Source organism: Corythoichthys intestinalis, chromosome 18, assembly GCF_030265065.1.
Source record: "Corythoichthys intestinalis isolate RoL2023-P3 chromosome 18, ASM3026506v1, whole genome shotgun sequence".
NCBI lineage: Eukaryota > Metazoa > Chordata > Actinopteri > Syngnathiformes > Syngnathidae > Corythoichthys > Corythoichthys intestinalis.
Window position 1 is genome coordinate 43453307 of NC_080412.1, and position 12638 is coordinate 43465944.

The 12638-nt window shown below is 37.9% G+C and overlaps 1 protein-coding gene across 1 annotated transcript in view; it reads right to left on the bottom strand.

The window, feature by feature from the left end:
• The window catches only part of slc6a7 (solute carrier family 6 member 7), a 29718-nt gene extending 20166 nt beyond the window's left edge, over positions 1 to 9552 (bottom strand). Inside the window, exons 1-2 of the mRNA XM_057821920.1 lie at positions 9339 to 9552; positions 2976 to 3189 (exon numbers count right to left, since the gene is read on the bottom strand). Coding sequence (XP_057677903.1) covers positions 2976 to 3189; positions 9339 to 9389 — 265 coding nt within the window. The 5' untranslated portion in view covers positions 9390 to 9552. The remainder of the gene's footprint in view (positions 1 to 2975; positions 3190 to 9338) is intronic.
• Positions 9553 to 12638: the final 3086 nt, after the last annotated feature.

Here is a 12638-nt window from a genome sequence, read left to right on the forward strand (position 1 = left end):
TTTAAAAAGTTGTGTGGGTGCGCTGTGCGTGTGCTTGGAAGCCATGTTGCAAGTGACGTTACTTACGTCACCAAGTGACATCACCACGTCAGTACGGAGCATGCGCAGAAAGAACGCAACCAGACACCATTCCGCTTCCCTGTTTACATGATATAATTTTACTTCTAATCGGTTTGGGAAAAGGAATATTCCACCCCTGTGAATCGGAATGAAATTCCATTCGGTTTGGGCCTGTTCATTCCGAATGAGGTGTTTATATGGAACACATTTATTCGGTTTGAACAAATATTCCGATTGTAATTGGAATATTTGGCTCCATGTAAACGTGGCATATGACGGATGTCAATATGTGTCATGTGGCATATTATGTCACTAACTCCATATATGTCCAGCTCAGATCTTTTACGTCCATTCAAAAGTGAAATAATTTGCTGGATGACACTAACCGACATCTATTATAAGCATTCAACAATGGTTATGACAGTGTCATGTAATAATTATGACAGTATTATGGCACCACTATCCAAGAAAATGTTACCAAATACAATAGCTAGGAATTAATGAAACAACTGGAACAGTAACTGAAGAAATGATTACCACAGAACATGAATTTTGATTGTTATTTACATCTGCAGTGCCGCAATGCATCCTAGGAGGAATGTTGGATGACAACAGTGTTGACAGCAGGTGGCAGCAGAGGTTGACTGTCTCCCGCAAGGGAGCAGTGATGACCAAATGAAGATTTTTGAAACAATAAGAATTTGCAGCCAATTGGATCAAAGCTTCATGGTGGTTCATTTAGTTTCATGAAAGTCTTATAATGCCTTTGTCAAATAAAGTGTTACCAGTTAATATCTTTTGGTGTAAATATCCCATAATACAATGAGGACAACTGCGGCTTATAGTCCAGTGCGGCTTATCTATGAACAAATGCCGTTTTCATGTCAAATTTGGGGGCTGGCGGCTTATAGACCATACTCACGTGACGTCACAGCCACGCCCCCGCGCCATGTTGTCCGTATACTCGTCATGTTAATGCATTAGCGCTTCGTAAATTCCTCCTATTATGGCGTGTTTTTTTGCTCGTTAACATTAATAATCAAAATGGTGAAGTCGTGTGTGGCGGTCGGTTGCAAAAACAGAGAAGATAGACGGAGAGACTTGAAGTTTTACCGTATTCCGAGAGACCCGGAGAGGAGAGCGAGATTGACTGCTGCAATTCGACGAGAAAACTGGGCTCCAAACGACTACCACAGATTATGTAGTAGTCATTTTATATCTGGTAAGATGCATTTAATATATATTTAGAGGGTTTTGGGCTGACAACCACAATTAAGATCATTGCTAGGCTAATCGCCGACAACATACACTCAGACGTTGTGAATGAACTACCTGAAAATATATAATTATAAGGGGATAATAAGACAGTTGTCATACAATTAATTTACAATTTCACTATTGAGGTCAAAAGCCAAAAAATAAATTCAACTAGGGACAATCTGGAGTAGTGCTATCGCACTTCATATTTATTACTTATTATATATGTATGTAGTGAGAGTGCTATCGCTAAACCATACAAACATTAAAAGCCCTGGCTCCATTGACAAATGACATGAAATACATTAGACTTGACAGTGGATGTTAGCAAGAACAAAAGATTTTGAATTGAAAACTTCGTAACTCACCTTCCCGAGCACAAGATTCCTGCCTAAGTTTCGTGTACGAGGACCTGTTTCACCCAACCAGCAACGTAGCATTTATAAGCCTCCAAGCTCTTAAAGTTTTTCAAACTTTCGTGAGAATAGGCTGATTTTGTGTGGACAAGATAGTTGTAAATATCAGGGGCAGGCGAAGACGGCGAAGACAGCGGGTCGAAAAACATCGATTTAGGCATCAAATATGGATCTGGCGAATGGATAAACTGAAGCTTTTCCATATAACGCCTTTTATGCAACGCATCCAATGAGTTTACGGCGTCAGATAACACCGGGGCTTCCATGAATTGCTGTATAACTTGCACGACTAATTGAAAACAATGAGAATAGGTCTAAAAAATACGGACAATATGGCGGCCGGATACAGCGACATGTCATTTTGTGACGTAAGTGAGTAGGGTCTATAGTCAGGTGCGCCTTATAGTCCAGAAATTACGGTACATCTGTAGCGCTGCAACAATGCATGCTAGGAGGCATGTGGGACAACAACAGTATTGACAGCAGGTGGCAGCAGAGGTTGACTGTCTCCCCCAAGGGAGCAATGATGGCCAAAAGAAGCTTCTTGAAGAAATGAAGCTTTGCAGACAATTGGTTCAAAGCTTCATGGTGGTTCATTTGGACTTATAACAGTCTTATGACGCTGCTGTCAAGTAAAGTCTTACCGGTTAATATCTTTTGGTTTAATTATCCCATAATACAGTAAAGCTGATCTATTAACAAATCCCGTTTTCGTGTCAAATTTGGTGGGTGGCAGCTTACAGAGAGGTGCGCCTAATACTCTGAATACTTTGGCAAGTCAATGACTCTTATAGTATATCTAGGTCCTATAGACTCTATATAGGATACATTGCATGAGATGCAAAATGTTCTGTAGGCTAATTGTAAGTGTAATGTGTATGCATTTCTTTGTAATGAACATTTTTCCAATTCCAGAAGAGACTGAATAAGTGTATCTACCCAGTCAACGTGGATTAGACGTCGAGCACCGTCAAATAAACTAGTCCGTCCCACGTGAGATCTACTTGCCATAAATGTGGCCTGCGAACCAAAATGAGTTTGACACCTCTGCTGGCTGTATCATAGCATTCAAGGTGTGACACATCTCAAGTGTATTTATGTGAAATCACCCATGGCTAAGGTTTGATTGATGACAAGCGAAGTGAACACCCAAAGCAAAGAGTTCTATGCGCTCCGATAGGTGTTAAAAATGTGCAAACAAGTCAAACACAAAGCCACGCAAACAGGCTTGACACCGCTTACCTCCTCCGTTGCGATAGCAAAGGTAAGGAAAGCGCCACACGTTGCCTAAACCCACGCAGTATCCCAGGCAAGAAAGCAGGAACTCGTATTTTCCGCCCCATTGGCCCCTGGAGACCGTCTCATTCGGGACCGGGACCGGATTCTGAGCTTGGGGCTCAAGCTGTGGTACGACTGTGTGGCCATTTTGACTGTGTCCGTTGAATTGAATTGAATTCTACAAGAAAATGAGAGAAGAAAAAATTTATAATTGAATGAACATAGCAAACGACAACACATACAAACACACAAAGGATATACTATAGGCAAGGCAAGGCAAGGCAAATTTATTTATATAGCACAATTCAACACAAGGCAATTCAAAGTGCTTTACATCACATGAAGATCATAAAAATCACATTTAAATCAACACAACGTAGAAACGAAGACAAAAGATCGCATTTAATCACAGAATAAAAATAAATAAATAAAATAAAAATAAAACAAAAACTACTACAAATAATAATAATTGAAACCAGCAATGGAGATAAAAACAAGAGGAATAGAAAGCAGGTAGATTGAAATATATAGACAGTTATAGATATGCAGTGCTAAACAAAAGCGTTTTTAGCCCTGATTTAAAAGAGCTAACAGTTTGAGCATACTTCAGACGTTCGGGTAACTTGTTCCAGAGGTGAGGAGCATAATAACTAAATGCTGCCTCACCCTGCTTGGTTCTTGTTCTTAGAACATGCAGAAGACCGGTTCCAGACGACCTTAGGGGTCTAGATGTCTCATAGGACTCTAACAAGTCAAGCATGTATTTTGGTCCAAGGCCATTAAGTGTTTTGTAGACGAGCAGTAGTATTTTTTAGTCTATCCTTTGACTTACTGGAAGCCAGTGTAGCGATTTCAAAACTGGTGTAATGTGGTCCAGCTATACTATAGGGGTGTAATGGTACACAAAAATCTCGGTTCGGTACGTACCTCGGTTTTGAGGCCACGGTTCAGTTCATTTTCGGTACAGTAAGAAAACAAAATGCAAAAGATAAATGTTCTAGTTGTAGTGCTGCAACGATTAATCGATTAACTCGAGTATTCGATTAGAAAAAAAAAAATCAAAATAAATTTTGTTGCTTCTAGTATTCGTTTTATTAAAGTTGCGTTGTAATGTTTATTTTGAAAGTGTTTTCATTTAGTTTTATTGATTAGGGTGGATACACTGCCCTCTGGTCTGCCTCTTTTCACATAGCCGAATCCAACTGCTCCCTGTTAAGACTAACGTAAGCGAAGTTTTTGTTTGAGCTAATGTTTTTTAATGCATTCATAATTTAGTTTATATGTATATTTTGCCGTTTTTTTGTGGGAATGTGTGTCTGAACCATTTGTTAAGAGCATTGTAAAAAAAACTTTAGCATTTTATAGCATTTAAGCTAGCGGACTTTTTCTATGTAAGTTGGCCAATTGTTCCTTTGTTGTACAGAGATCCTCATTCACTAAAGTAGTTCAAGCCTTTTATTGTTTTAATATTGATGATTTTGGCAAACAAGTCAACAAAAACCAAAAATCCCTATCTCAAAAAAAATAGCATATCATGAAAAGGTACTCTAAAGCAGTGTTTTTCAACCAGTGTTCCGCGGCACACTAGTGTGCCGTGAGAGATCGTCAGGTGTGCCGCGAGAAATTATCCTATATCGTTTTTTTTTTTTTAATTTGACGGGCCGAGTTGCAGTAGGAAGGAAGGATTAGATAGAAAGTTGCAATTGTGTCCATATGAGTGAAGTATTCGTGTCACGTTCAATAACTGCTCGGATTTCTGGCCATCATCAACCTTGCTGTCCCCGACAATGTGGACCACAGCATGTCTACTGTACATCATTTGATTAGACTGGTCAAGAGTGAATATACATGAAAGTGTCCTTTCCATTTTATCCATATGTGACGACCGTCAATCCTCCCCGTGTTTTATTCCAACACATTGTCGAGGACAGCAAAATGGCTGACGGCTACAAATCCGAGCAGTTCTTGAACGCGACCCGAGCAGCTACCCTAAACGTCATCTCCAAACGAAACACCCGTCACTTCAAAACTATTCGATGGACAATTTTGTTCCCCTTTGTGAAAATACAGGGAAACGGGCAACTTTTTTGAGGAAAAACTACACAGGTAAATGAAAAAGCCCTAGAAGCCAGTAAGCCTGTGTTGCAAATCAAAAAAGTCCCACATTGTGGCAGAGACCTTAATACTACCTGCCTGCAAAGCTATTATCAGCGAGATGCTCGGCTCTGATGCGGTTAAAGACATTGCTAGTCCCTGTCTGATAATTCTGAGCTTTTCAAGCCTAACTGCAATAAAAAATATAAACAGAGAGAGACAGAGTTGTTCACGATGATTCCTGCTAGGATATGTGAGGAGCATTGCTAAATGCACACCATTCCTCCCTCCTGAACCACTGGTGGGGAATCCGAGGGAAGCGTGTCATAGATTGAACGGATGAGGATGCTGAGTCTTGCCTGTGGGATCTTCCACACGTCTGAACAACTGATGTTCCTGTGTGTGATCCCTTCCCAGGTTGTCCAGCCTCCTCGCCGACTCTGCGACACAGCTTTGTAGCAGTCTTCCTCCATCCTCGTCACCTCGGCTTCCACCATCTCCTTCCTTTACTTGCGTTTGGCCTTGGACCAGAAGCATGGTGCGTCTCCCCATCTGAAGCCAACTCTCCCTATCAGGACTCTGCCCACGATTTCCTGGTGTTGAAATTGGCTGGTGGCTTGGTAGACTTAGGCCAGGGCATTCCACTTGCAATCAAATCAATTACGATGTCACTTAAGGACATTAGACCCCGATCAAATTGATAAGGCGCTTGTTTTTCAGCAAAAACTTGCCGAATATTGCCAACAATCGTCCTTCTTTGTCAGTGTAACATCAGTAAACCAGCGAGCACTGTTAGCATAATATAAGGTGCCGGTGGCACACCATGTTGCGAAATAACACACCATAGCAAAGGAGGTGATACTTCCTCCCTTCCAAAAATAAAAACTGTCCCTCTGTCCAATGACACTGTTGTTTTTGTTCTAAAATTCTTTATTTTTTTCGGTCAAATTTTTTGGCATACTGTCTTTGTAAGTTATTGATTGATTTCATGTTATTTTCAATATCAAATGGTCAAAAAAATGTACCTTAAGTGTATTTTTACAGTTTGGACTTTTTTTTTTTTTTTTTTTAATTCAGGCAAATTGATGCGCTGTAAGTCTTTTCTGTTACAAACAAAAAAATATTAATACAGATATATATTACTTTTTCCTTTGATATAAAAATGACAATATTATGCAGAGGTGTACTTATAATAATCGTTTTAGAGACAAATGTTACTTCTGTATTTACAGTGGTGGCAGAGAGTTGGGGGTGGGGTGAAACGTTCACATCTTCCTGGGAGGGGGGGGTTAACAGAAAACAATTGAGAAGCATTGGGCTAACACCATGTAACATGTAGTGGACCAATCATTCACATGGACACTGGGGTTTAAACTTAGGTGAAAATTCAATTTAATAACGTCACAATAGAAAACCAATTTAACAAAATGTCTTGGGCCCAACATAAAAACAGGTAAACATAACAAGAGGCTTCAACCAAACTAACCGCAAGACCCATCTCTGGGGCTGCTTAAATAAAGACAGGCTCTACTAACGACCACCTGAGGGAGGTATGACAAAAAATTAACCAAACATTGTGAACTTAATTAAACAACAACAGATGGAAAAATTACATACACTAACTTCAAGCAACAATAATCAATTACTGTGCATTTAAACAAACAGTGAAAATGTTACCCCAAACCGTCATAATTAAATCAACTTAAATATCCCCCCTCCAGAATGGCAGGTGCCAGATCTTAAACAGCTGTGGTCATTACCTCAAATTGGAAAATCAAAATCCAGTTAACATTCAGACATATATTAACTAAAATGTGCACCCATTAGAAAATACATGTCCAAAAAATACAACATAAACAATTGACTAAATCTTAAAACACTAAATTGTTTTCAGGTTCTAAGTGGTATTTTCTAGTTTGTTTTGTTGCATATACAGTGGGGCAAATAGGTATTGAGTAGTCAACCACTACTAATTGTGCAAGTTCTCCCACATGAAAATATTAGAGAGGCCTGTAATTGTCAACATGGGTAAACCTCAACCATGAGAGACAGAATGTGAAAAAAAAAAAAACAGAAAATCACATTGTTTGATTTTTAAAGAATTTATTTGCAAATCATGGTGGAAAATAAGTATTTGGTCAATACCAAAAGTTCATCTCAATACTTTGTTATCTACCCTTTGTTGGCAATAACGGAGGCCAAACGTTTTCTGTAACTCTTCACAAGCTTTTCACACACTGTTGCTGGTATTTTGGCCCATTCCTACATGCAGATCTCCTCTAGAGCAGTGATGTTTTGGGGCTGTCGTTGGGCAACACGAACTTTCAACTCCCTCCACAGATTTTTATGGGGCTGAGATCTGGAGACTGGCTAGGCCACTCCAGGACCTTGAAATGCTTCTTACGAAGCCACTCCTTTGTTGTCCTGGCTGTTTGTTGGGGATTATTGTCATGCTGAAAGACCCAGCCACGTCTCATCTTCAATGCCCTTGCTGATGGAAGGAGATTTTCACTCAAAATCTCTCAACACATGGCCCCATTAATTCTTTCCTTTACACAGATCAGTCGTCGTGGTCCCTTTGCAGAAAAACAGCCCCAAAGCATGATGTTTCCACCCCCATGCTTCACAGTGGGTATGGTGTTCTTCGGATGCAATTCAGTATTCTTTCTCCTCCAAACACCAGAACCTATGCTTCTACCAAAAAGTTCTATTTTGGTTTCATCTGACCATAACACATTCTCCCAGTCCTCTTCTGGATCATCCAAATGCTCTCTAGCAAACCGCAGACGGGCCTGGACGTGTACTAGCTTCAGCAGGGGGACACGTCTGGCAGTGCAGGATTTTAGTGTCTGGCGGCGCATTGTGTTACTGTGGTCCCAGCTCTCTGTAGGTCATTCACTAGGTCCTCCGTGTGGTTCTGGGATTTTTGCTCACCGTTCTTGTTATCATTTTGACGCCACGGGGTGAGATCTTGCATGGAGCCCCAGATCAAGGGAGATTATCAGTGGTCTTGTATGTCTTCCATTTTGTAATAATTGCTCCCACAGTTGATTTCTTTACACCAAGTGAAGAGTCTTCCTGGATATCCTACCATAGAGTCCCTTTTCATTCAGACGCCGACGGATAGTACCGATTGACACTGTTGTACCCTCGGATTACGGGACAGCTTGAACTTGTTTGGATGTTAGTTGAGGTTCTTTATCTACCATCTGCATAGTCTTTTGTTCAAATCTCTCGTCATTTTTTCTTTTCGGTCCACATCTAGGGAGGTGAGCCACAGTGCCACTTATTGATGACACTGCACACGGTAGACACAGGAACATTCAGATCTTTGGAGATGTACTTGTAGCCTTGAGATTGCCCATGCTTCCTCACAATTTTGCTTCTCAAGTCCTCAAACAATTCTTTGGTCTTCTTTCTTTTCTCCGTGCTCAATGTGGTACACACAAGGACACAAGACAGAGGTTGAGTCAACTTTAATCCATTTTAACTGGCTACATATATGATTTAGTTATTGCCACGACAGGTAGGTAACAGCATTATCTTAAGAATTGCAGGGGTGCCAATACTTTTGGCCAGCCCTGTATATATGTATATGTTCCTCCTAATTTCATACACTTAGTTTGACCTGAAACACGAAGAAATGACATTATTTTCTGCATAACTAGGATGTAAAATCGGAAATTTTGGATTTACTGTATAGCCTCTAATTTTAGCAAAAACAAACTTTTACCTTTTTTGAGGCACTGTTTTATTTAGTTTGGACCCAAGCAACACAAATAAAATGATTACAAGCCAGGAACTACATTTTTTTTTTTTTTTTTTTCCGGTAACATGGTGTAATTACTCCTCACATAAACCCAAGTTGACTTGAGTGATAAAAATCATGGACCAACTTTCAAAGTATTATTCATTACGCTCATTATAGATATTGAAGGAGAAAGAAACACGATCCTGAGTACAACTGGGATAACAAGAAGGAACATGTGAGACAACTCGAAGAAGGAAAGGCAACGCTTTCTTTTAATTTAAAGATACAATAACGGGAGCGTTTAACTATCGACAGAAACATGTCGGTGTGCAACGGTTTTGCCTGTAACAAGAAGCGGAAGAACAGGTTTGGCAGGTTGATTTCTATGTTTTCACTCCCGAAACCGCTCCGACTTCAACTACACAGCAGGAAATTCAACTTGAACCTATAATTAGAGACTGGAAATGAAGCTTTGATCCTACCTGGTTGATGTTAGGGTTTCCGAGTTCACCTTTGCGGCCGTCGTCCCTCATCCCGAATTCTACCACCCACGTTCACAAGAGGAACGTGACTTTCATTAACGCTTACATAGGATTCTGGAAGCTTGTTTACGAGGCGAACTTCCCTTTAAGTGTGAAATGATGCTTGGCTGTTAGCTTTTGATAACACACATAAGAAGGTGGAGACAGACGGAAACAGGTTGGGGGCGGGGCGAAGGGAGGCAGGTGTCGAAAAGAAGCCGCACCCCCTTTGATGCATGCGACATCAGATTGGAATATATTTTAGTGTTACCTCGTTTTTCGCGTTTAATGGGACCAGAACCCGCCGCTGTAAGTGAAAAGCCGCAAAGTAAAGAAAAAAAAACCTTTTTTTTCTTTTTTGTTTGTGTTCAATGTATTTATTCAGATTCAGCATTGGAAATAGATTTTTTTTTTTTTAAACTTTTCCCCCAAAGTATAATAATAATAAAAAAAAAAAACTTTTATGTATGTTTATTTATTTATTTTTTAAATAGCTTTTAAGCACTTCAAATGTACTTTTAAGTATGAAACATTTTACTGTCCCACCGAATTCCTTTTAAACAAGAATAAAGTAGAAAAATGTTTGTCTTTATTAACTCGTTCACTCCCATCCATTTTCACCGGAGCAACCCACTTCGCTCCCGGCCGTTTTACTGGATTTTGACTGATTTTGCAAGCCCCACAGAAAATTCTGCTCTATTGCTATACAAACATGGAACCCACCAAAAGAAAGATTAGACTCCCTTCTTTCAGCAGGAAAAAAGTAAGTTCATTTCTTTTTCCATTCTTTACATATCAGCATTAGAAAATAGCTTAGTTTGAGCAATTTTCCAATTTTTCCAGAAATTGAGCTTTTTGTAAAAGCATACATTTCAAACATAACTTTGACTTTAACACAGCTATTTTTTGCTTTTGTGACGTCCAAAACATCTGAATAATGTTTTTCTTCTACAAAATAACATAAACAACAAGACAAATAGAGCTTTTGATAGCAAACACCCCAACTCCACCAAAAAAAAAAAAAAAATTTTTTGTTTTTTTTGTTTTTGTTTTCAACGTATTTATTCAGGTTCAGCATTGGAAAGAGATTTTTTTTTGAGATTTGAAAAAAAAAATTACCCAAAGTATAATTTAAAAAAAACTTGATGTTCATTATTTTTTTAAAATAGTTTTTAAGCACTTCAAATTTACTTATAAGTATGAAACATTTTACTGTCCCACCGAATTCCTTTTAAACAAGAATAAAGTAGAAAAATGCTTGTCTTTATTAACTCGTTCACTTCCAGCCATTTTCACCGGAGCAACCCCCTTTGCGCCGGGCCGTTTTACTGGATTTTGACTGATTTTGCAAGCCCCACAGAAAATTCTGCTCTATTGCTATACGTACATGGAACCCGCCAAAAGAAAGATTAGACTCTCTTCTTTCAGCAGGAAAAAAGTAAGTTCATTTCTTTTTCCATTCTTTACATATCAGCATTAGAAAATAGCTTAGTTTGAGCAACTTTCCAATTTTTCCAGAAATTGAGCTTTTTGTAAAAGCATACATTTCAAACATAACTTTGACTTTAACACAGCTATTTTTTGCTTTTGTGACGTCCCAAACATCTGAATAATGTTTTTCTTCTACAAAATAACATAAACAACAAGACAAATAGAGCTTTTGATAGCAAACACCCCAACTCCACCCAAAAAAAAAAAATTTTTTTTGTTTTTTTTGTTTTTGTTTTCAACGTATTTATTCAGGTTCAGCATTGGAAAGAGATTTTTTTTAGAGATTTGAAAAAAAAATTACCCAAAGTATAATAAAAAAAAAAAAACTTCATGTTTATTATTTTTTTAAATAGTTTTTAAGCACTTCAAATTTACTTATAAGTATGAAACATTTTACTGTCCCACCGAATTCCTTTTAAACAAGAATAAAGTAGAAAAATGCTTGTCTTTGTTAACTCGTTCACTCCCAGCCATTTTCACCGGAGCAACCCCCTTCGCTCCCGGCCGTTTTACTGGATTTTGACAGATTTTGCAAGCCCCACAGAAAATTCTGCTCTATTGCTATACGTACATGGAACCCGCCAAAAGAAAGATTAGACTCTCTTCTTTCAGCAGGAAAAAAGTAAGTTCATTTCTTTTTCCATTCTTTACATATCAGCATTAGAAAATAGCTTAGTTTGAGCAATTTTCCAATTTTTCCAGAAATTGAGCTTTTTGTAAAAGCATACATTTCAAACATAACTTTGACTTTAACACAGCTATTTTTTGCTTTTGTGATATCCCAAACATCTGAATAATGTTTTCCTTCTACAAAATAACATAAACAACCAGACAAATAGAGCTTTTGATAGCAAACCCCCCCAACTCCACCAAAAATTGTGTTCAATGTATTTATTCAGATTCAGCATTGGAAAGAGATTTTTTAGAGATTTTTTAAAAAACTTTTTTCTCCAAAGTATAATTTAAAAAACTTTTATGTTTTTTTTTTTTTTTTCAATTGTTTTTAAGCACATCAAATATACTTATAAGAATGAAACATTTTACTGTCCCACCGAATTATTTTTAAACAAGAATAAAGTAGGAAAATGCTTGTCTTTATTAACTCATTCCCTCCTAGCCATTTTCACCAGAGCAAGGCCCTTCGCTCCCGGCCGTTTTACTGGATTTTGACTAATTTTACAAGGCCCACAAAAAATTCTGTTCTATAGCTATATAAAGATGGAACCCACCAAAAGAAAGAGTAGACTCTCTTGTTTCAGCAGGAAAAAAGTAAGTTCATATCTTTTTCCATTCCTTAGAAATCAGCATTAGAAAATAGCTTAGTTTGAGCAATTTTCTAATTTCTGATGAAAAAAACGGAGAAATTGAGCTTTTTGTAAAAGCATCCATTTCAAACATAACTTTGACTTTAACACAGATATTTTCCGCTTTTGTGACATCCCAAACATCTGAATAATGTTTTCCTTCTATAAAATAACATAAACAATAAGACAAATAGAGCTTTTGATAGCAAACCCCCCAACTCCACCCAAAAAAAACTTTTTTTTTTTCAATGTATTTATTCAGATTCAGCATTAGAGATTTTTTTAGAGACTTTAAAAAAAAAAAAATCCCCAAAGTATAATTAAAAAAAAACTTTTATGTATGCTTATTTAATTTATTTTTTTAACATTTTTCTTATGAAACATTTTACTGTCCCACCGAATTATTTTTAAACAAGAATAAAGTAGAAAAATTAGTTTGAGCAGTTTTCCAATTTTTCCAGAAATT